The sequence below is a fragment of the Erpetoichthys calabaricus genome, chromosome 3, assembly GCF_900747795.2.
Source record: "Erpetoichthys calabaricus chromosome 3, fErpCal1.3, whole genome shotgun sequence".
NCBI classification, from domain to species: Eukaryota; Metazoa; Chordata; class Cladistia; order Polypteriformes; family Polypteridae; genus Erpetoichthys; species Erpetoichthys calabaricus.
Window position 1 is genome coordinate 285727070 of NC_041396.2, and position 25518 is coordinate 285752587.

The window sequence follows — 25518 nt, forward strand, 5'->3', positions numbered from 1 at the left end:
CTAGAGCTAAAATGCTAGAATAACGCTTTAGGAATGACTGGGCCATAAATGGCGACCAATTTGATGCCATTTAACCACTTACCGATATCTATGAATTCACACAATGCAATATGATCAAATCTCTTAACAGCATTAGAAAATATGTTCTAGCAACCTGTTTTACATGGTGTACAGAAGATGCGGCTCCTTTTCCATTTTCATAGTGTTACTTCTGAAAACACAGCTAAAATCTATGGGAACACAAACATCCGCATCAAAATTAGCACCTTGTATTTTAGGGAAAATTTACCTCTTTGAGAATGCTAGTTTTTGAGTTGGCAGCACAGTGGTACTGTAGTGAGGATTGCGATCTTGCAGATCCGGGGACTTGGCTCAGCCATGTTTAAATGGAATTTGTATATTCTCTTAGTGTCTGCATATGTCTTCTGCTGATACTCCAAACGTCTACCAGGTCCCAAGTATGACCATGATTGCTAAACTAGAAACTGTAAATTAACTTGTTATGAATAACCACTAGTCTGATGCATGCAAAGAAGTAACGGTCCAATCCACTGTTGGCTCCAGCCTTGTACATGGCACTGCTGAAACTGGCTCAGGTTTGATGCTTGTACTGGAATAACAGACAGTAGCAAAATGTTCCGTCTCTAATGCCATTTACATTATTTTTTTGCAGTTTTTTCTGTTACTCAAACAGTTGTGTTATAATGTAATGTGAAATGATCAAAAGAGAAATGTGTTTATAAATAAAGTGTAACAAAATTCAAAAAAGCATTTTAAGTCCTACTCCTGAAAACTATGTCATATACTTATTGATTCAACTCAATAATTAAGAAAGCATCTGAAATTATAATGGACTTGTTTCAAATAATTTGTAAGACTGCACATAATTATATACATTTACAGGTTTATTTAGGAAACATCTAGTGAATGGAGCTCCACCTGTAATAAACCAGTGCCTCCAGGTTACAGCAAGTTTTAGCACTCAAAGAGGAATTCACCAAGGTATCTAGTGAACATACTGTAAATAACTTCTTTGTTCAAGCCATCTAAGTACATAGCCTTTACACTGAATATGCCATAATGCTGGTTAAATTATATGAAATTAATGATCACAGTCAAAAGTGTCAGATCACATTAAAATTGTTAAAATTGATTTAAAACCCCTATTCACATAAGTGTACATGTGAAAAAACATAATAACACACCTACATTGAAAACACAAAACAAATATCAAAACCAAATCAACAGAAGTTCTTTTTACAAACTCCAGGCTTTCAGTTTCTTGACTACTGCCCTGTATTTGTGGTAGTGTCTAAAGCTGCAGTGGTTATGTTTTAGTAAGAGTTTGCCACAGTCTGTAACATAACATTTTCCCCACTGTGAGTCCTCTGATGTACAGCCAAAGCTCCAGGGCTCCTAAATCCTGTTCCACATTCCATGCAGAAATAAGGCATTTCTCCTGTATGGATCCGCAGGTGTCTTTTATATGTTCCAGAATCACGGAACATTTTCCCACAGGTAGTGCAGCTGTAAGGAGTTTCTCCCGTGTGAATTCGCTGGTGTCGTTTGCAAGTCCCTGAGTGACGGAAGTATTTCCCACAATCAGAGCACCGAAATGGTTTTTCGCCAGTATGAATACGCTGGTGTTGTTTAAAAGTTCCAGAGTGGGAAAAAGTTTTTCCACATTCTAGACAACAGTAAAGTTTTTCGTCTGAATGCATTCGTTGGTTGGGTTTCCCTGTGGAAAGCAAATGAAAATCTCTTCCAATATCTGCATTTAGCTGTAAGTCATTCAGACTTGCCGGTATTTCCGAACTATTAACGTATGGTACATGTGCATTTGATGAGGTCATAAAGGAAAGTGGCACTTTCATGGTGGATTGGAATGGGCTGTTGATATCTGCTGACCGAGTTTTCAATTTCCTCACAAAATGCTCCTGACCATTCTTCAGACACACCTTCCTACGTCGTTCAATTCTGGAAGAGGCATTGTAAAAAGATGTGGTATTCTGGATGTCCTTCTCTTCAGAGGTCACTTCAGATGAACGTAAAAGAAAAATAAAAAAGGAAAAAAAAGACAGACAGAGACAGAAAGAAAGACAATGTTACTGGAAAGTAAATTACTTAAACAGTTCTGCTGTTCTAGGGTTGCTATCTTCAGATCAGAAACAATCCAAAGTTGTACTGAAAATCATGCAGCAATAAACAAACTTCTTGTGCAATGATCCTCAAGGCAGAATTTTGCTTAACAGTTTCTTTGGCAGCTGCACAGTAAATTTCCCCATGGGATTAATAAAGTTTATCTAAAGTTCTGTTTATTAAATGTGTATCACCATAGCATTATCCAACAGATTAAATGTTTATTTTGTTCTTTCAAGGATCCCAGCTGAGATAATCAAAAGCTCAATAAAAAACCCATAAAGACAGAAGACTGTAGAGTAATACTTTGTGGTCAGTTTTAAGAATAAAGAAGGTAGTAAGATATTACAGCTGAAGCACATTTGTCAAAAGTCTCCAGTGCATTCAGCAGAAGGTAACTGGTTAAGTTTCACTTCAAAGTATTCATACTGTATATTTAAAAACCTACATATTTGTTCTCAACAAACCCTAAAACTTAAATAATTTCAGACCAGTGGCCCTGACATGACTGCTTATGAAATTGTTTCAAAAACTTATAAAGAGCATGCTGACAGGGAAGCTCAAGGTTTGTTGGATCCATTTCAATTTGCCTACTAGTATAATAGAGGAACAAAGGATGCCATTGTCACTTTTCTTCATCTGATGCATAAACACTTGGGGGGCATCAAAACGTACATGAGGTCCCTGCCTGTAGACTTTTCATCAACTTTTAATATCAACCAACCACCACTGTCGTTCACAGAAATGTATAAAAGATTTTAATTTGGACTTGTGGTAGAGTATCGGAATGACTATTTAGCAGACAAGCCTCAAAGAGTGAAAGTCAATGGCTGCTTGTCTGACATGCCGTCTTTATCCACAGGGTACCCTCTGGGCTGTGCTCCTTTACCTATTCCGTACATTATCTACAATAATTGTTGTTGTAGTAAACTTGAAAATATGCTCATCTTAAAAAACTGCCAATAAATTAGTGATTTTAAACCTGCTTAATAAAAATTAAACTAGTCCTGGTCCAGTTGTAAATAACTTTGTAAACTGGTGTGAGGAATCTTTTCTACAGCTTAATATTACAAAAACCGAGAAAATAATACTCAATTTTAGAAGAAACACCAGTCACCCACAAGAAACAATCATCAAAGCCCAAGCAGGGGAGATTGTTAAAAGTTACAAATACCTGGGGAACAATCAAACTCAAAACTGACTTTTAATGGAAATACATAAGCCGTCTGCAGAAAGTGATAGCAGTGCATCAACTGTACTGTCTAAAAAAGCAGAGTCTTCTTAGTGCAAGTCCCATCATTATGCCACTCTTTTAGAAATCTTGTATTGAGTATGTCTTTTAAGTATGCTCTGTTGGCCTGATTTCAAGTCTCAATGCTTGTAACAAAAAAGAATAAATCAATTGAAAAATGGAGCAGTAAAATAACAAGGTCTCAACAGTCAAATCGCACAAACCTGTGTAATAAGCAAGTATTACAGAAAGCAAAATGTATTCTTTCATACAGCACTCATCCACTACATTTTCAATTTCAGTCATTGCCATCAGTTTACAGGTTCAAGGTTCCTCCGTTTAAATATTCCTTTGTCACAAAAGCCTTCAATCTTCAAAATAAGTTCATCATTAATAATGGGGTTCTTAAAACAAAGAGAATTAATCTGCATCTTAAGATCAGCAAAACCAAGGATCTAGTTATTGACTTTCGTCACACCAAAGAATCTCTATGTCTAATCACTATACAAGGAGCAGATGTTGAGGCGGTCCACTACTACAAGTACTTGGAATACACATTAATGACAGGTTGGAATGGTCTTGGAACACAGAGGAACTATATAAGAAAGGGCAGAGCAGGCTCTTCTTCCTTAGGATACTGCGTTCATTTAATGTGGGAAGTAATATCCTTCACATATTCTACAACTCTATGATGGCCAGTGCAATTTTCTATGCTGTAAAAGGAGGCGCTCTGTTCTAGGATGCACTCTGGACCGCCTGGAAGTACAGTAGTAGTAAAGGAGAGACTAAAAACAAAACTGAGTGAAATTATGAACAATTCTGTACATCCTCTCTGTGACAGGCTAACAATAAGAATTTTCGGCCAACAAATTATTCAGAAAAAAGTGTGTCAAGAAATGTTTCTGGGGCGCCTTTATACCAACAGCAATATGCCTGCATAATGCCTCACTGTGCCGAGACAGCCAGGTCAGAATTTTTCTTTTAATTTTCGTGCTTTTTAGTCATTCAAGTGTTTGTGGGTGTGTATATTTATTTGTATTATTATTTGTTTAAAGAGCTTCTGTAAAAAGCCAAATTTCCCCCCTCAGGTCTAATAAAGTTCTATCTATCTAAACATCCACAGGCTTAAATCACTGGACGAACAAGTAGCATTTGTATCAATCATTAGCCAAGTATCAATTTTTGTCTTTTTTTTGTGTGTAACATGCAGAATCTGATGTTACAACCATAAGTATTCTGTTTATTGCTATATTTTAAATATCTGTAACAAGTTTATGTTTGATGACTATGTTTTTGAGATGTGCTTTTAATGTTTTGTCATTGTCTCTCTGTAAAACCTACTGACACACCAACTTTCTCTCTTGGGACAGTAAAATTGGTCATATTGAATTGACATGTTGAATTTGCAAAGCACCCAAGCAGAAATTCAGGCTTTACTTTCAACACTTACTCAAAACAAATTGTTAACAATATACAGTACTGCCATTTCCTGTATATAACATACCACAATTACCTAACATTGATGGGAAAAAATGTATAGCAGCTTGGCTCCACTAGAAACAAAACAGCACATTTTTACCTCTCTTGATTTGCAAAATAAACCAGGACACCACAAACTTATGCTTTTTGAAAGATTTGCTCATTCTGTAAAGCATTAGAAACTGAAAATTAGATGTTAGTGATCTTCATCATCACAGATGAAGATCCAAACATCAAGAACAGCACGTAAATAAGTCTGAATTACTTCAGAAAGGAGAGTGATAAGTAAAATGATAATTACAGTAACTTTAAGATGAGCTGTAATATAGTATCCATTATCTTTAGAAATTTTAGTTATGGAGTTGTGACAACATGACGAGTAACTTTACAAATAATGTAACAAATGTCCTTGCCTGTTATGTCAGCATTACTTTAGTAATTTTGTATATCTGCACCTTTAATTGGATTATCACAATGTCAGAACCTGTAACCTTTGATGGAGAATAATCTTTTTCGTTTAGAAATAGACAGCTTATGGCAACACTATTAAATTTACATTTAAAAAACATTACAGACAACCAGCCCATGATGAATAAACTCCAAATAATATGTCAAACACAATTAGTAAGTACTGGCAACCTCCACATTATTACTTCAAACCACACACATCATAAAATGGTGTAAAAACATTAGCAGCAAAAAAACAGGCAGAAGAACTAGACTGTTCAGTAACCAAGACTATTCATTTTAGTTCAGCTTATTTAAAAGAAAAATATATATGTGTATAATTAGGGATATTTCACTTTGGGTTTATTGTCATTTTGCAGGTACCACAAATTCAACAGCAGAGTTGGTCAGACAGTTTCCTTTTTTGTGTTAGCATTGACTTTAGGCCATAGATTTCAAAAACATATATGGTAACTTGTGATGTGAGAATCCTGTTCAATTTATTTCACCTCAAGTTTGGCAAAAATGAGGAAAGGTTCAGGAATTTCGGTACATTCAGCGAAATTTATTGAGGTCAACAGGGCAGGAAAAGCAATTAGTTTAATTATAATAGTGTAATTGTCCTTTTAAGTGTTCCTGAGGACTAGTTAAGCATCTGACAACTATACTGGACCAATTACTGTGGACAAAAAAATGACCTGGGTTGTGAGGTAGCAGTGTCTGCCTCTGAACCACCTTGTCTCCCATAAATAAAACTGTACCCTGAGGCCACTATAAGGAGTTCTTTACCTCTCCCTGCGTCTCCAAGGCTCCTATCACTACGACTAACACACAGCTACAGGGCCTGTGATTCATGAGATCAGCATTATATACCTGTTTCTGTCACTACCTGATCTGTGCTACATGACAAGGAAAATTATATGCTAAATTTAGGCAATAAAGACACAACGACTCTAAGCAGAACAACAAAGTATTAAAGACACAACGACTCTAAGCAGAACAACAAAGTATTTTCATAATATTTTCATTATGGTCAGTCAATGTACCCCCAAATTTAAATTCTGCAAGTCTGTTTTTTTAACGCATGCCAATAGGGTAATGACATCACGTACAGTCATGGCCGAAATTATCGGCACCCCTGGAATTTTCCCAGAAAATGCACCATTTCTCCCAGAAAATTGTTGCAATTACAAATGTTTTGGTATACACATGTTTATTTCCTTTATGTGCATTGGAACAACACAAAAAAACAGAGAAAAAAGCCAAATCTGACATCATGTCACACAGAACTTCAAAAATGGGCTGGACAAAATTATTGGCACTTTTTCAAAATTGTGGGTAAATCATTTTATTTCAAGCATATGATGCTCATTTGAACTGACCTGCGGCAAGAAACAGGTACTGGCAATATAGCAATCACACCTGAAGCCAGTTAAAATGGAGAAAAGTTGACTCAACCTTTCTGTTGTGTGTCTGAGTGTGCCACACTAGGCATGGAGAACAGAAAGAAGAACAGAGAATTGTCTGAGGACTTGAGAACAAAAATTGTGGAAAAAATATCAACAACCTCAAGGCTACAAGTCCATCTCCAGAGATCTTCATGTTTCTTTGTCCACTGTGCACAACATAATCAAGAAGTTCACAACACATGGCCCTGTAGCTAATCTCCCTGGACGTGGATGGAAGAGAAAAATTGATAAAAGACTGCAACGAAGGATAATCCGAATGGTGGATAAACAACCCCAATCAACTTCAAAACATATTCAAGCTGATCTGCAGACTCAGGGTGCAATAGTGTCAGCTCGAACTATCCGTCGACATCTGAACGAAATGAAACGCTATGGCAGGAGAGCCAGGAGGACCCCACTGCTGACACAGAAACATAAAAAGACAGACTGGAGTTTGCCAAAATGTACTTGAGGAAGCCAAAATCCTTCTGGGCGAATGTCTTGTGGACAAATGAGACCAAGGTAGAGCTTTTTGGTAAAGCTCATCATTCTACTGTTTACAGAAAATGGAATGAGGCCGATGAAGAAATGAACACAGTACCTACAGTCAAACATGGTGGAGGTTCTAAGATGTTTTGCTGCCTCTGGCCCTGGATGCCTTGACTGTGTGCAAGGCATCATGGAATCTGGATACTACCAAAAGATATTGGGGCGCAATGTAGGGCCAAGTGTCAGAAAGCTGGGTCTGTGTCAGAGGTCATGGGTGTTCCAACAGGACAATGACCCCAAACATACCTCTAAAAGCACCCAGAAACAGTTGAAGACAAAGCGCTGGAGAGTTCTTAAGTGGCCAGCAATGAGTACGGATCTAAATCCGATTGAACACTTATGGAGAGATCTCAAAATTGGTGTTGGGAGAAGACGCCCTTCAAATGTGAGAGACCTTGGACAGTCTGCAAAAGAAGAGTGGTCGGAAATTCCAGTTGAGAGGTGTAACAAGCTTGTTGATGGTTATAGGAAGCGCTTGATTTTAGTTATTTTTTCCAAAGGGTGTGCAACCAAATATTAAGTTGAGGGTGCCAATAATTTTGTCCAGCCCGGTTTTTGAGTTTTGTGTGAAATTATGTCAGATTTGGCTTTTTTTCTCTGTTTTTTTGTGTTGTTCCAATGCACGTAAAGGAAATAAACATGTCTATACCAAAACATTTGTAATTGCAACAATTTTCTGGGAGAAATGGTGCATTTTCTGGGAAAATTCCAGGTGTGCCTATAATTTCGGTCATGACTGTATGCATGTATATAACATAAATTATTCACCTGTGCATGAAGCAAACTGGGCAGCACTGTAATGTGTGGGGCAGAGTACACCTACAACATACATACATAAAAAATTCTGCACACACGTAATGCAAATTGGGCATGTAGCACAGATCAAGTAGTGACATCCCTATCCAACATTGAATACTACAGCTCTGTGATGTCATAATGGCCTCACAAAGTATCATGGGGTGCTGGGAAAAACACTTTGCCTAACCCCGGCTGTATGGCGAATTTTCAGGGAAAAAAAATAGGTGATCCCAGAAAATTATCTCTGAATTAGACAAATTTTGCGAATCAACACTAATGTTGACACAGAGAGTAACCAGTATTCCCTGATTGTGGCAGAGATTAATGGAAATGATAATATGAAATATATTAATAAATAAGTACTTGTATAAAAATTGTAAACTAAGTCACAAATAACATGAGTTTATCAGATGAAGATCTTGCCAAGGAAATTTGTTCCTTGGTTTTTTTGTTACTTTGATTTTCAAAAAAGATTTTGAAACTAGAAGCTAAAGGCATTAGAGGTAACTTGCAGGAAGCAAAACAAATCAAAAAAGACCTGGGCAAACGCCTGGAAAATGCAGTTTGATATAGAAATGAGAAAAATACTACATACAGGTAAAAGGATTGTTAATTATAAATGCAAGATGTGGGGTGCACATCAATGACAAATTGGACTGGTCTCATAATACAGAGGAACTATATAAAAAAAGAACAGGTTCTCTTTTCTTAGAAAACTGTGCTACTTTAATGTGGAGGAGGAGCTCTGTGCTCCTTTTACATATTCTAGAACTCTGTGATGGCCTGTGTGAATTTCTACCCTATGGTATGCTGTGCGGGATAATATCACTTCATGAGAGGCCAACCAAATCAACAAGTTAAATAAAAAGGCAGTCTTAGTTACTGGATGCACTCTCAACCTGCAGGAGATAGTAGTGAAGGACAGAATATTTACAAAAATGACATCCATGATGAGCAATGCTGCACATCTTCTCTCTGATACACTAGCACTTAAGTCTTTCAGTTAAATGGATTATTCAGCAGAAGTGTGTAAAGAAATGCTATTGGGGTTCCTTCGTACGTACAGCAGTACACATCACTGTAACTGCTCTTTTAATCTTTAGCCAAGTCTGAAGTTTTTTTTTTTTCTCGTTTTCCTTTCTTTTAGTTATTCAGGTGTGTTATCCAGAAGGAGCAGTCTGAGCTACACAAAAATCAATACGCCCAGGTATGCAAATAATCACACTGCATGTCACTTAAATTTCAGACCACTATTAGCATCATTTTTTTATTATGCTCACATAAAATGACAATAAAAGAGATATCATTTGAATTATATATCAATTGTGTTGATTACCAATATTCGCCAAAGTGTTTTTTACAGTGAATATGATGTATTCGCCGATGACCTTGTTCATTGAACATTTTCCTATAAATTTGCCTTGCAGGCGGCTTAGGGAGACGATTTTTCCCCAGCACCCTTGCATGTGTACTGTAAGACCCTTGTCAAAATGCTTCAAGAATGCATGGTGTCGCCCTGAATGCATTTAAAAAAAAAAAAGTACTGCCACTGGATATCTAACATTAATCCCTGTGCCAAATGGCTAATTTGCATGCATAATTATCCATGTGCTGGAGTTACCATCTAAATCAAGCCTTAAAGGAGCTCTCCACAAGAAAGAAAACACATGAGGCTCTGTGAAATAATAACAAAAGATGTATTACGGTTTACAAGACATTTCCATCTTCTTCATGGAAGAAGCTTCTTCCACCAGGCCATAAGGTCAATGAACTCCCAGTGACCTGATCCTGCTTTCCCTGAACTATGTACTGTACCCACCTGCTGGTTTATGTGTGATTGTACTGTATGTTACTTTTTTTTTTACTTGTGTTATTTACATTATTGATTTATTTATATTACTTATTAATCTAACTTTTGATGCTCTTATTTACTGTATTTATTTATACATCACCACAACTGTGGCACATGAATTGCACAATGCTCTTACAGTGTATGTGAAAATAAAGATCTCTAATCTCAAATCAAAATTAGTTCAGCTCCTCCTTCCCCACTGCCTTCAATGCATTTTGTGCAGTTTAGCAAAGTTCCTCAGTATTTTTGTGATTTTGTCAAACTCACAGTGATGTGAAGCCCACATTACATAATAATTGATAAAGGGCTTGAGTTCGGATTCAGCGGGTTGGAAAATGGATGGATGGATGGATGGATAGTATTTTGTCTTATATAGTATGAGCAATAAAAACACAACTTGGATGGAACTGGAAAATATTTGGGACACTTACATGTTCCACTGCTGGTTGATGGAATCATGTTGTCTATCATTAATGCACTTGATGGATCTTCCTCGGTTCTCTCTCTAATGTGATGATATGTATTCTCCATGCTAGGTGACTGCAGGCACGTAATACTTGAATTTCCATTTTGGATTGCTGAGCTCATTCCTGTAAAAGGCGGCTCTAGATCCAAGAGTTCTTTTTTAATGTGGACAGTTTCAAGGTCACTTGCCTCCTCTTTAATGCACATTGGCTCTAGTTTCTGTGGTTTTGTGTCAGAGGGAATGGATTCTGGATTCAAAAATTCTTTTTTAATCTGATTACATTCAGTTTCTTTGCTTTGATTGGCGGTCAGTTCATCGTTATAAGTGCTTAGCTCAGTAATTTGATTTAAATTCCGCTGACAGTGACGATTAGAAACATCTCCTGGAATGCACAATGATGACAAATTAAGTGTCTGTTGTGTGGGGGATCCGCCTCCTCCTCCAGTACCTAAAAAGTAAAAAGTATTAGAATAATAATACACGATCAACCTTTACCAAAAGATATCATTCAATTAATTGTATATTGTGATTATTTATTGTATCTTATTTACAAAAAAATAAAACATAACATTCTCTAATCCACTTAAACCACTTCAGGGGTTATATGGGGCTAGAAATTAAATTTTCGGTGCCAGATGCAAGGCAAAAAACTGTCCATTACATTGTCCACTTATGCATACACTTACACGGATACAGAGATAATTTGGAATCTCCTGTTTTCATCAAACATCTTTGAAAACCTTCACAGACAAGAGGAGAACATTCAGGCTCCATATGTGCAGGGAACAGTATGAGATTACAAACACATCAATGGCAAAGCTGTGATGAATCCAGATTCTGTCTGGTTGTGTACATATGAAAGAGACATCTGCCAACTGGTTACATTCTTCTGTCTTTGACATGTCTGTGACATGCAGGCCCTAAATCAGTTATCATGGTGTGGGGTGCAATCAGCTATAGTGATCATTCACTCCCAGGTCTTATGGAGGGGTTATTAACCTGTGCCGTATATATTGGGAACACCAGTTGCGTAAAATGGGAGCTGTGTTCTTCTAGCTACTCCACGTGGTCTAGAGCTTGTTTGTCAACTCACCTGGCCAACACACACACTGGACTTTCTCCCAACTGAATATGAATGTGACTGGACTGGATGCTGTTTCAGACACAGACAATGGCGCTGAACCTTGACCTGCTGCGTTTCCAGGTTGAAAGGCCATGAACTGACTGTACAGGAGGGCATTCATCATTTGTTTGCTCATTGCATGCCACAGCACAGGCCTGTATTGCAGCATCCAATACTAAGGTAATACCCTGTGTACCAAATACACCACATTACATCACCTTGCGCAAGATCATGCTCTAAACACACTTAGATGATTCTCCAACCTGAGTCTTAAAGTTTTTGATGTGACACATACAGGGTTTTGTTTTTTTTTTTTAACTTTTCACTAGTGTATACAGTATGATGCGGTTGTATTTTTTGTGTCTTTCATTGGCATTTCATTATTGTCCGTATTCTAAAGAGATACACAAGTATGTCATTGTAGAAGGGACACAGGACAGTACATTTCTAACTTAAATGGAATGCACTAAACAATGATTGTTAGAAGTTATTTTTATATTACTATAAGGCATACTGTATTTCATAACAAAGGCGATAAATATACCAAATGACTTCAAAATGTTGCTTCACGTCTGTGAAATAATGGTCCAAGAGCTTGAACCAAGCTCTCATTACAACTTGGCATAGATCTGCTCGTTTGTCTTTTCTCAGTGTGCCTTGCCTTTAACACATTCTGGGGCACCATCACCTTAATTAGCTTGTTTCCATCGAGATAAGCAGGAGTTCTACTCTGAGGATCTCCTGCATTTCCAAGCTCTTCAGCATGTTTTTACTGTATGAAGTGATATCCTTATTTAAATGTAGTTGATTACTTTTTTTTAACCTGCTACTGACAAAACAGGCACTGCACTATTGCTGGGCGGTATATCGGTTCATACCGAAAACCTTTTTTTATTTTTGTTATGATATGGATTTTTCTTATACCGCAACACCGGTTTAAATTGCCTAAACAACGTTCGGAACGTGGCGTGGAACGTGGTTTAAGGGGGACTTTTATCACTGCTACACCAGTGTTGCGCGGGGGCTCTTTTTCACTGCTACACCGCTAAACACATGCAACGGACTACATGTAGTAGTGGGGGTACTGCGCGGTGAAAATGGACAGAGAACATTGCCGAAACTGAAGCTGTAGCAGACGATAAAGTTGAAAATGATGACACAGAAGAACTTTTGCTGGAAAAAGGAGTCACGTCTGTTGTCTGCAGATACTTAGGATTTAAAAGGTCGGATGTGGACCATTATATTCAAATGTGTGAATACTGTTTCTATACTACTGGATAATACTGCAAGCCAAGTTGTACTTGTTTTATTTTTTTCCAATACTGTGTAATGTACCTGGGTACTGTGTAATAGTGTGACGACATGTTGACTTTATTCTCGACATTTCCATTTTAATCTCGACGCTTATGACAAGAATAAAGTCGACATGTTGCCTTCATTCTCAACATTTCTATTTTATTCTCGCCGTTTGTTGAGATTAAAGTCGACATGTTGACTTTATTCTCGTAATTTGTTATTAAAGTAGAGCACCTTAAATATTCATTTTCAGATGAAGTTTAGTTTAATTTACTAAAACCCCGTCATAAGTTATGTAACACATTAAATGCTTTGTGTTGTGTTCCCGGAGCCACGTTAATTGCTACTGCTTCTTAAACTGACTTCCTCTTGCAGTAAGAGGAGGTGCAGGCAGCACACAGAATACATTAATTTCATGATATTCCTGCTCCCCGAACATTTAGAATGCCTCACACACAATGCTTACTGGGATGGGCACAACCCAGAATGGATGGCATAATTAAACATGTATAACGAAGATTTTTTTTAAAGTTCTGAACACTCTGTGGTCTAAGTTTATAACTATGTTTAATTTCACAAAGACGTTTATCGTGTGGTGATTGGTTATGTGGAGAAAGAAAAAGGAAAGATAGGAACTGTGGGTTTGGTACATCAGACAGAGACAACACGCATGCAATAAAGAAAGCCCGCTCAGAAGAACATCCATTGAATTCTGTGTCCGTGTCTCCGACCACCAGATCACAAACCCAATATTTAAGTTAAACCTGTGCAATACCCATTCATACATCCAGTTTTTTGGAGCCTCGTCACACCTGCCATAAAGTTCTCTACACTGAACGTACACCTGGGGGCCCCTTACTGCGAGGGAGCAGGACTACTGTGCATGTTTAATACCTGCTTTAATGCATTTCATCATGAAAATTTATCTTAGCATTCTACATTTTCAGAGAGCAGGAATATCATGAAGTGGATGTATTCTGTACAGCGATCACTGCAGGCGCCTCCTCTTAGTGTGGAGGAAATCATTTTAAGAAGCGCGTAGCGATTAACAACTGGGTCAGGGAACACTTAGCACAAAGCAGTTAATGTGCTGCATTAACTTATGACGGGATTTGAGAAAATCTAGTGAATTAAACATTGATTCTAGGATGAAGTTTAGTTTACGACATTCTACTTTAATGACAAAATAAACTATGAGAATAAAGTGGAAATGTTGACTTTAATCTCGGCATATAGTTTTTTTTTATCTTCACTGTGGCCCTAATAACGCTTCCATAGGGCTATACAGTACCACAAATAGCATTATAAATGCAAGTTGAAGTTTTATTATTTATGTATATAGCTTAGCTTGAAGCAAGGTCTATATTAATGCAGTTTGCCTTAATGATGGTTCAGTTGGTAAAGATGTCATCAACAAGTTGCACTTGTTTTATTTTAATTTGGTGAATACTGTGTAATGCACCTGGGTTTTGAAGTCTTGGAAGTAATAGTATTATTACTGGAAGTTGCACTGTTATTTTTATTGTATTGTTGTTATTTATTAGTTTAAATATTATGCGGTTTAATGATGGTAAAGTTGTTTAAAAAGTCACTTTAACGTGTCAGTGGACAGCGATTGTTAACATTAACAAAGTGTAGTTGGTTTACAAAAAATATTTGCTATTTATTCCTTTTGTAAGACATGTTCAGTGCAATACAACATTTGACAAGCACCTCTGAATATTTTACTAAATCTAAATGCCTCTTTGGATGGTTGAAAATATGTTGTCAAAATTATAGTATAAGTTGTTTGCAAAATTTTTTCAATAAAAAGGATCTACATTTTGACTGCAACTGTCATGCAATGTGATTCCTTCATTTCATTAGTGCCACCCCCTTGAAAACTATCACTTTATGGGGCCATGCAAACCTGTATTAATACTTGTGTGCACATTAAAATGTTTTTTTGTACAATGTACAATTCTCATGATAATGGAATACCGTAGATACTCGTGTATTAGTCGATCTCGCAGATAAATCGAGTGTATTTTTAAGCCGAAAATTACGAAATTTGTTATGACCCGTGTATAAGTCGAGGGTAAAACTTGACAGCTATCAGAGACAGAGGGCGACAATCAGCTGTTAATGGCGACAAAACTCACTGTCACGTCGCAGGCATTCCCTCTGTGCTTGGAGAAATGCTAGACTCGTTGACTCGGCAACTAATCCTTGCGTGTGCGTGAGTTGCAAAATGTAAACAAATGTAAACAAAGGAAAGATGGCGTCGATATGTCACAAGGGAGCAAAGCGAGTGCAGAAAAGAAAACACTCGGCAGACAGTGTTTTGCACATTATCGCTGAGTCAGACTCCGATTTTTCAGAATCGGATTTTATTGACAGTGATCAGGAATTGAGCAAGAGAGTGAGAAGCTGGCATCAGCTGATTGGACACCAGCCGATGCCGCACCAGCTGATCGCATTCACGCAGCCGATGCACCTATGGCAAGGTTCGCGTGGGAGGAATACCCAAACATTGATCCGTGGGAGCCGAACTGACTACCGGACTTCACAAGACAGCATGGCTTGCTGTTGGACACGACAGATCAACCGCTGCTGGACTACTTCAGGCTGCTCTCTCCTGTTGCGGCTTTTCAGCTACTATCAGACGAGACAAACAGGTAGGCAGAGAAATTTTTTGAATCGCGGGCTGCGCTTGCATCACATTGATAGCGTGCGTTGCCTTGGTTCTTTTGATTCCAAATCTGGTTGCACGTGGCAGCTAATGGTATGTTTGTTATCCAAAACCTGCAAAAGCTAATGCTCAAATTCAAGTATTTCACAGTTTAAAGAATTATGTAATGAAATTAGAAAAAAACTAGCTAATTAGCAATAGTATTGCTGGCTTATAATTATTTCAAAGACCATGGGAAACGGCAGATGACCGGTGACTTAACACCGTGAAGCGTTGAGTGTACAATGTCATTACCCAAATTCTATGGACAATTGTGTTGCCCCACAGATAAGTTGACCCTGTTTTTTTGAATGAATTTTAAGGCAGAAATTTTTCGACTTATACGCGAGTATCTACGGTAGGTTATTTTTAGCCAGTAATTACAGTACAAAATGTAGTTAACATCCACTCGTGCATGGGAAAAAAATACCGTCCAATACCGTGAAACCGGGATAATTTTGAAAAATACTGTGAAATAGAATTTTGGTCATACCACCCAGCACTACACTGCACTAGTTAAATGAAACCATTAACATTTTAACCTTGAAATTAAGTAATAAATAATATTAATTTCATTTATATAGTGATTTTCTAATCTACTTACATTAACAACATACATTATGCACCAAAAATCTGGAACAATTTACTGATAAAGATATGCCAGGCTAATACCATGGAACATTTGAAAAAAACCTCTAAAAACCCACTTTTTCAATTTGTTTATTTCACAGCAGTATATTAATAATACTTATAAAAATTATATATACACACCAACATCATATTCTTTGTGAATTTGTAATCATTCTCTGATTTCTTTACTAAATTTATGTCACCACCTGATCAAAGTACAGATTGTAATGCTGGAACTGCCGAAGAGACCCATTGATTCAAATGTCTTAGGATGAAGATTAGAACACAATGAGAAATTAAGAAAATGTATGCAAGGTACAATGGGCCTTGGGACCCATACCGATTTTATTTCCTCCAGTATTGTTCCCATGAAGTTTTATTTTTGTGGTCTACCAGCCATCTGACTATAGCATTGGACTTATCACCAGAGACATAAAAACATAATCAAGAACCATACTTCATCTGTTTCTTGTAAATCTGTGTTATATGCTTATTGATTTACTCTTATTTACTTTATTGGGTATACCATTTATTTTTAGTGCTTTTATTACCTGTTTCTATTTTTTTTTTTATTCTTGAAAGTTTTCTCTTACATTTCTTGCAAAGCACTATGCGGTACATTCTTTGTATAACAACATGCTCTAGAAATACAAATGTTGTTGTTGTTATGGGGAACCATTCTAACCACCACAAATGTGCATGTGTATGATGTGACAGCAGCCATTCTTGCACAGTACACTGGTGCTATTAGCTAACATTAGCTATTAGGGATACCTAGAGAGGCAGAATGGAGAAGGATATGGTGGTCAATTTAGCTGGGACATCAGGATACATGCTACTCTTTTTGAAAGATACCCAGAGATCTCTTATGTTCACAGAGTGTCAGGACCTAAATTTTACATCTCATGTGAAGTACAGCTCAAATTTTTACTCAGTGTTCCCGTCACTGCACTGGAGCACTGGGATCCACACTAAGGTAAAGCACTCCTAGCTGGTCTCACCAACACCTCTTCTACAAGCAACCAAAGTTTTTCCTAGATTGTCTCCTATCCAAGTACTGACTGGATCCAAACATGCCTAGCTTCAGATGGATTAGCTATTCTGAAGTGCAGGTGGTTTGGCTGCTGGAAGTAAAGCCTCCTTTCTGATAAAGCATAATTTAAGAGGGGCAATATGACATAAATCATTACACTGCATTGTAACATCTACTTAATCCAATAAAGAGTCATTGGTTGCTGGAGCCCATCTCACTGCAGTAGGGGCAAAACATGACAGTGTGCCAGTCCATCAAAGCAGTGTGTCTTAAAGTTGGTATCATAGACGTGTTTGCAATGGGTCACAACAACTGTGTACTAAAATGGCCAGAGTTGGTCCAAGTGCAAATTCTGCAGCAGATGTTCTATCAAACGGTTGTGGCGAGTGCCCTCTTCTACGCCGTGGTGTGGTGGGGAGGCAGCATAAAGATGAAGGACACCTCACGCCTGGACAAACTGGTGAGGAAGGCAGGCTCTATTGTAGGCATGGAGCTGGACAGTTTGATATCTGTGGCAGAGTGACGGGCACTGAGCAGGGTCCTGTCAATCATGGAGAATCCACTGCATCCACTAAACAGTATCATCTCCAGACAGAGGAGCAGCTTCAGCGACAGACTGCTGTCAATGTCCTGCTCCACTGACAGACTGAGGAGATCGTTCCTCCCCCACACTATGCGACTCTTCAATTCCGCACAGGGGGGTAAATGTTAACATTATACAAAGATATTGTCTGTTTTACCTGCATATTTATCACTCTTTAATTTAATATTGTTACTTTATCAGTATGCTGCTGCTGGAGTATGTGAATTTCCCCTTGGGGATTAATAAAGTATCTATCATTTATCTATCTATCTATCTATCTATCTATCTATCTATCTATCTATCTATCTATCTATCTATCTATCTATCGACTGCAGTAGTGTATGTATCCCAGAAATGCCACTGACACCTCATAGAGAGCTTTCATTTCTATAGTAAGAAAATATAACAAATGTTCCTCGTGACACCAACAAAATGAAATAATTAATAGCGAACACAATTACAATAAAGGGGGAAAGAGGAGACAATTACAAACAAGCTTGTGAAGTGAAGGGTCTACAGCACTAGTATGAAATGTCGGAACGTAAAGAACTGCAGAGGCTCAACATTGTGATGATTTTTGGGGTGTGCGATGTGTGATACAGTATGGTCAGTGTATATATATTCAGTTTCAGCGGTGATGTACAACAGCACAGTGCCACATTGCAAATTCATGTTATGGCATACATTGAGCAGGGAGCAAAGAACATTTTGTATTAAGCTTAATGCACTTCCGTAAGGACAAATTCCTTTTCTTAACACTATTTTAAAGTGATTAGATAAATGTCAGTCTATTGATAGTGTGCAAAATGTGTTTGTCAAACCGTTGAGAACTGTAAGGACACCAGGAACTATCAAAAATGTCACACAGGCTATAAAGCTGACTTTGGCATTCAGCTCAACAGTACAACACTAAACATTTAAAACTGGCCTGAATTGTACATAAAGATTTATCCTATCACCTACATAAAACACAAATAGTGCATAGATTTTTAGGAATAATTTAGCTATGTGACTCAACCTTTTTTACCTTTTTTTTAATTTTTAAATGAAAACTAGGATATAGTGAATGATTTGTGCACAAATTTAGGAAAAGGTGCTACTTGTCTAAGACGGGTTGAAATCTAAGTAAGCAACATAGATCTCAGTGTACTCAGCAAGAACGTTTGCAGTGCAACATTTACTGGAATGTATTTTGTAATGCATGCTGTAATAACATGCATTGCATTTTTAATTCCAACAGACGGCGCATCATAAACCTTAGTACTGCTTTTACGAATTTCCCACCAAATTCACCTTGATAAAATGACAAGTGCCTGTGTATCTGTGTGACGGTCTGGTTGCAGTGTCTGTTATATGCCACTAGGTGTGCTGCCCATTTAAGACAGTTTGAAATCCAAGTATACAACATAGACCTTGTGTATCTTTTGCAGTGCACCATCTATTGGAATGTATTTTGTAATGTACAGTATGTAGTAAAAAATTGTTAACATTTGTCATTCCAACAGATGGAACATCTCAAATACTTGTAGCAATAAAATGCATTACTACAAATGCTTATGATACACCATCGGTTGGAATGATAAATGCAATGCAAATGTTTCTGTTATATGTCAGTTTGTATGACATATAAGATACAATAATAAAAATAAAAGGATAATTGTCTGTGTATGTAATTCCTAAAAATCAACGCTAATGTTTCTGATATGCCATCTGTTGGAATTAAAAATACAACACACTTTATTACTACATCTATTACAAAATATTCTAATGGTGCACTACCAACATTAACACTAAAACCCTGAGGTATAATTTGATGATTTAGATTTAAAGCCTTCTTAAAGGGTTAAACCCTAGTGAGGGGAGAGAGTTAGCAGATATGATGGAGAGTAGGAAGGTTGATATATTGTGCGTGCAAGAAACTAAATGGAAGGGGAGTAAGGCCAGGTGGATCATAGGTTAATAATCATAATAATAATAATTCATTACATTTATATAGCACTTTTCTCAGTACTCAAAGCGCTATCCACACAGGGAGGAACCGGGAAGCGAACCCACAATCTTCCATTAAAATTGTTCTATCATGGTGTGGATGGGAGGAGAAATGGAGTAGGGGTTATTCTGAAGGAACAGTATGTCAAGAGTGTTTTGGAGGTCAAAAGAGTGTCAGGCAGAGTAATGATTATGAAGCTGGAAATTGAGGTGTGATGATGAATGTTGTTAGTGCATATGCACTGGAAGTTGGATGTGCAATGGGTGAGAAAGAGGATTTTTGGAGTGAGTTGGATGAAGTGATGAACAGTGTACCAAAGGGACAGAAAGTGGTGACTGGAGCGGATTTCAATGGGCATGTTGTGAAGGGAATAGAGGAGACAAGGAGGTGATGGTTAGGTATTGTGTCAAGGAGAGGAATGAAGAAGGTCAGAGGATAGTGGATTTTGCCAAAAGGATGGACATGGCTGTGGTGAATACGTATTTTAAGAAGAGGGAGGAACATAGGGTGACGTACAAGAGTGGAGGAAGATGCACACAGGTAGATTACATCCTATGCAGAAGAGTTGATCTGAAGGAGATTGAAAACTGCAAAGTGGTGGCAGGGGAAAGTGTAGTTAAGCAGCATAGGATGGTGGTCTGTAGGATGACGTTGGAGATCAAGAAGAGGAAGAGAGTGAGGGCAGAGTCAAGGATGGAAGTTGAAAAAGGAAGACTGCAAGGTTGAGTTTAGGGAGGAGGTAAGACAGGCACTGGGTGGCAGTGAAGAGTTACCAGACAGCTGGGAAACTACAGCAGATGTAGTAAGGGTGACAGCAAGAAGGGTGCTTGGTGTGACATCTGGAAAGAGGAAGGAGGAAAAGGAAACCTGGTGGTGGAATGAGGAAATACAGGAGAGTATCCAGAGGAAGAGGATGGCAAAGAAGAAGTGGGATAGTCAGAGAGATGCAGAAAGTAGACAAGAGTACAAGGAGATAAGGCACAAGGTGAAGAGAGACGCAGCGAAGGCTAAAGAAAAGGCGTATGATGAGTTGTATGAGAGGTTGAACACCAAGGAGGGAGAAAAGGACCTGTACTGATTGGCTAGACAGAGAGACCGAGCTGGTAAAGATGTGCAGCAGGTTAGGGTGATAAAGGATAAAGATGGAAAAGTACTCACAAGCAAGGAGAGTGGGTTGAGCAGATGGAAAGAGTACTTTGAGAGGCTAATGGATGAAGAGAACGAGAGAGAGAAGAGGTTGGATGAAGTAGAAATAGTGAATCAGGAAGTGCAACGGATTAGCAAGGAGGAAGTAAGGACATCTATGAAGAGGATGAAAAATGGAATGGACCAGATGACATACCTGTGGAAGCATGGCGGTGTTTAGGAGAAATGGCAGTGGAGATTTTAACCAAGTTGTTTAATGGAATCTTGGAAAGTGAGAGGATGCTTGAGAAGTGGAGAAGAAGTGTACTGGTGCTTTTTAAGAATAAAGGGGATGTGCTGAGCTGTAGTAACTACAGGGGGATAAAATTGATGAGTCATGGCATGAAGTTATGGGAAAGAGTAGTGGAAGCTAGATTAAGAAGGGGATGATGATTAGTGAGCAGTAGTATGGTTTCATGCCAAGAAACAGCACCACAGATACAATGTTTGCTCTGAGGATGTTGATGGAGAAGTTTAGAGAAGGGAGTTGCATTGCGTCTTTGTGGACCTGGAGAAAGCATATGACAGGGTGCCTTGAGAGGAGCTGTGGTATTATATGAGGAAGTCGGGAGTGGCAGAGAAGTACATAAGAGTTGTACAGAATATGTATGAGGGAAGTGTGACAGTGGTGAGGTCTGCGGTAGGAGTGACGGATGCATTCAAGTTTGAGATGGAATTACATCAGGGATCAGCTCTGAGCCCTTTCTTATTTGCAATGGTGATGGACAGGTTGACAGACGAGATCAGACAGGAGTCCCTGTGGACTATGATGCTTGCTGATGACATTGTGATCTGTAGCGATAGTAGGGAACAGGTTGAGGAGACCCTGGAGAGGTGGAGATATGCTCTAGAGAGGAGAGGAATAAAGGTCAGTAGGAACAAGACAGAATACATGTGTGTAAATGAGAGGGAGGTCAGTGGAATGGTGAGGATGTAGGGAGTAGACTTGGTGAAGGTGGATGAGTTTAAATACTTGGGATCAACAGTACAGAGTAATGGGGATTGTGGAAGAGAGGTGAAAAAGAGTGCAGGCAGGGTGGAATGGGTGGAGAAGAGTGTCAGGAGTGATTTGTGACAGACGGGTATCAGCAAGAGTGAAAGGGAAGGTCTACAGGACGGTAGTGAGAGACGGTGGCACTGACCAGAAAGCAGGAGACAGAGCTGGAGGTGGCAGAGTTAAAGATGTTAAGATTTGCACTGGGCATGACGAGGATGGATAGGATTAGAAATGAGTACATTAGAGGGTCAGCTGAAGTTGGACAGTTGGGAGACAAAGTCAGAGAGGCGAGATTGCGTTCGTTTGGACATGTGCAGAGGAGAGATGCTGGGTATATTGGGAGAAGGATGCGAAGGATAGAGCTGCCAGGGAAGAGGAAAAGAGGAAGGCCTAAGAGAAGGTTTATGGAGGTGGTGAGAGAGGACATGCAGGTGATGGGTGTAACAGAACAAGATGCAGGGGACAGAAAGATATGAAAGAAGATGATCCGCTGTGGCAACCCCTAACGGGAGCAGCCGAAAGAAGAAGAAGAAGATTTAAACCTTTCTTAGATGGGTAGCACAGTGGCATATAACAGAGACATAGCAATCAGACAGACACATAGATATAAAGATACTTGTCCTTTTATTAGGGTGGAATAATGGTGGAACTCATTTGGAAAAATGTAGAGATGTTATTTAAGATTAGGTAAATAAATAGCTTTGATTAATTATTTTGACTGCTGTATTCTTAATCTGGCTGTTTAAGTCAAATGACTAAGTTAAGTGACCAGTCATTCTGCCCTTTTAAAAATCATAACCGTGTGCTGCCCCCATTACAAAGAAAATTCGGTTTCTTTAAGCTTAAATAAACTTTACACTAAGCATTTACACTGGCACTAATATACATCACAATTCTATTCAATGTTTTGAATAATAACGTATTTTTTATTAACAGTATGTTGGCTTTCTGCTTTTCTGCTTTAGTAATATTCAAGTGAGAAACATGCTTGAAAAGGAAACAAAAACTTTTATCATTTTTTTAATAAATAACCATTATGCCATTATTACTTTTAATGGTCTATTGTCATTATGGGAATAATCATCTTCTTGGGTCCCAGTATGGTACCGATGTTCTTATTTGGGTAGTCAGAATTAAAATTTTAAGAACTCCTGCATCAGGGGCTCACTCACGCACACACCCACACGTAGCAAATCTGCAACCAGATCTGCACATCTTTTAGAATATGAACCCTTTTTAAAAATACAGTGTAGGAAACGAAATGTTCAAGAATCGTTTCACTGAAAAAAAAAATCAGTTCGCATAAAGAAACCATATACTGTACCTTTAATGGCTCTACCCCATTCATCGATGCATGCTGCTACTATCTGTTCAGAGTCCTGCACTCTAATGTCCAGCTCCTGGTTGGAATCCGTCAGATCCTCAAAGTCACTCACTTTCCCCTCCTGGAATTCTTTTTCCGTGGATCTGCCAAAACCTGAAGGACTGGACACCGGCGAATCCAGGCAGATGGTCTCGTCCACTCCGGCTGAGTCCGCGTCTACCTCGTCACTAAAAACAGACACTGTTGTTTCGGCAGGACTCAGTTTGGGGTTTTGCTCTGAAAAAGGCTGTAAAGCAAGGGCCCCATCTCTGCTGTTGCTACTCCTCGAACTGTGGTTCCCCGGTGTCGACCTCTCCTTGTGCTGCCGCGCAGCCTTTAGTTCGTTCTCGGAGATCTCCAGTCGCAGTCTCAGGTTTTCGTTCTCCTGCTCCTTTTCGGCCAGCTGGATGCGAAAGTCAGCGAACTTCCCACCGACCAATTTGGTGATCTCCAAGACCACGATCTCCACGGCGCCCTTCACGGCGTGCTCGATAGTGGAGGCCAGCTCGTCTTTAAAGAACGACGCCGACAGGCTTATGTCCAGGCGCTGTTTCATTTCCCCTATGCCTATGCCCTGTCAAAGCTGTTTTCAAAACGTCGCCTAATCTCCGCTCAACTGAAACCCGCTATTTGCATTCATGCCAAACAAGCTGGTGCTGGTGTTGGGTTTGTGTTTGCAGCATGCAGTACTGAAGAAGTGTACCCGACTACAAATGGAGCTGTGAAGTACGCTTTTGCTTCATGGGGATACACACCCACGGACCTTAAACACAATCAATCGTCCATTACAAAATGGTAAAATAATAATCGGATCTTAAAACGCTTTGTTAATTGTCCTCTGTCACAAATCTCAACCACCACACGTAAACATCCGCAAACAACACGTTTCCTTCAAGACGAAGACAAAATTGCATTCACCAAACAAATTTGCTGCTATCTCCCTCTAGTGGAACCTCCGAAATCCTGCGCTTCAAATGTATAGTAAGCATGAGATAAATCTCAAGAAAGATACGGTACAAGTTTCATCTTAGGGTACAGATAAGAAAACAGTACTCCATAACTGAGTACATCAGTTTTAATGTTAGTTATGTAACTCATTGTAATTGTTCTTTAAGGTATTATATTTAGATATAGTGAATATCTGGGCGGCGAAGTGGGTTGCGCTGCTGCCTCGCAGTTGGGAGACCTGGGGACCGGGTTCGCTTCCCGGGTCCTCCCTGTGTGGAGTTTGCATGTTCTCCCCGTGTCTGCGTGGGTTTCCTCCGGGCGCTCCGGTTTCCTCCCACAGTCCAAAGACATGCAGGTTAGGTGGATTGGCGATTCTAAATTGGCCCTAGTGTGTGCTTGGTGTGTGGGTGTGTTTGTGTGTGTCCTGCGGTGGGTTGGCACCCTGCCCAGGATTGGTTCCTGCCTTGTGCCCTGTGTTGGCTGGGATTGGCTCCAGCAGACCCCCGTGACCCTGTGTTCGGATTCAGCGGGTTGGAAAATGAATGGATGGATATATATACTTGATCCAGATGAGAATACACTTACCAAGTTACTGATAATGTATAAACTAGGTTGAAAGGCAGATCATTATTAGTGTCCAATCTTCCAGCAGATGGTGCTGTTATACAAAAAATAAATGTTATTACGTTGTTAAACTGTATGCAGCAAACTCAGTTCAGTTGTTAAATTTAAAATTTTCCATTTTTCCATGATATCCTCAAAGCATTTTTTTTGTCTAAATATAAATATATATATATATATATATAATGACTAAGTCAGTATGACCAAATGGGGGGGAGAGACTGGTTGTATAGTTTATTTATTTTGTACATGTTCTTCTTAAGTTAGGTGAAAGTAAAATTTAAGGCCAGTACTAAAAGTGCCAGAGAGTTGACTGAGTCTTGGCTATCAAATGAAAACGCCATCAACAGACACTTGGACATAAATCCAGCATATGCTAACTTAAGAAGAACATGTACAAAATAAATAAACTATACAACCCCCCTTGGTCATACTGACTTAGTCACCTCCAACCACCATCCCCCCCCCCCCCCCCCCCACACACACACACACACACTTAATATGTTGCTATATATTGCCTTTGATTCTTGTAAGTATAAGCATTATCCTCTGATGAAGACCCCTGGCAGGGGTTGAAAGCTCAGGAATAAAAACTACTTTATGATACGTGATTCATTTTTTCTCCCTTTG

General features: G+C 38.8%; 1 protein-coding gene across 2 annotated transcripts in view; it reads right to left on the reverse strand.

Moving 5' to 3' along the window:
• The window catches only part of LOC114649062 (zinc finger protein 329-like), a 36838-nt gene extending 12576 nt beyond the window's left edge, over window positions 1-24262 (reverse strand). The window contains exons 1-3 of one of the 2 annotated variants that reach the window (XM_028798477.2): window positions 23281-24255; window positions 10375-10857; window positions 681-2035 (exon numbers count right to left, since the gene is read on the reverse strand). In XM_028798477.2, the coding sequence (XP_028654310.1) occupies window positions 1335-2035; window positions 10375-10857; window positions 23281-23875 (1779 nt within the window). In that variant the 5' untranslated portion in view covers window positions 23876-24255 and the 3' untranslated portion in view covers window positions 681-1334. Of the gene's footprint in view, window positions 1-680; window positions 2036-10374; window positions 10858-23280 lie in introns of those variants that run through there. The other variant, XM_028798478.2, reaches the window with a different exon arrangement.
• Between the last annotated feature and the right edge of the window lie 1256 nt (window positions 24263-25518).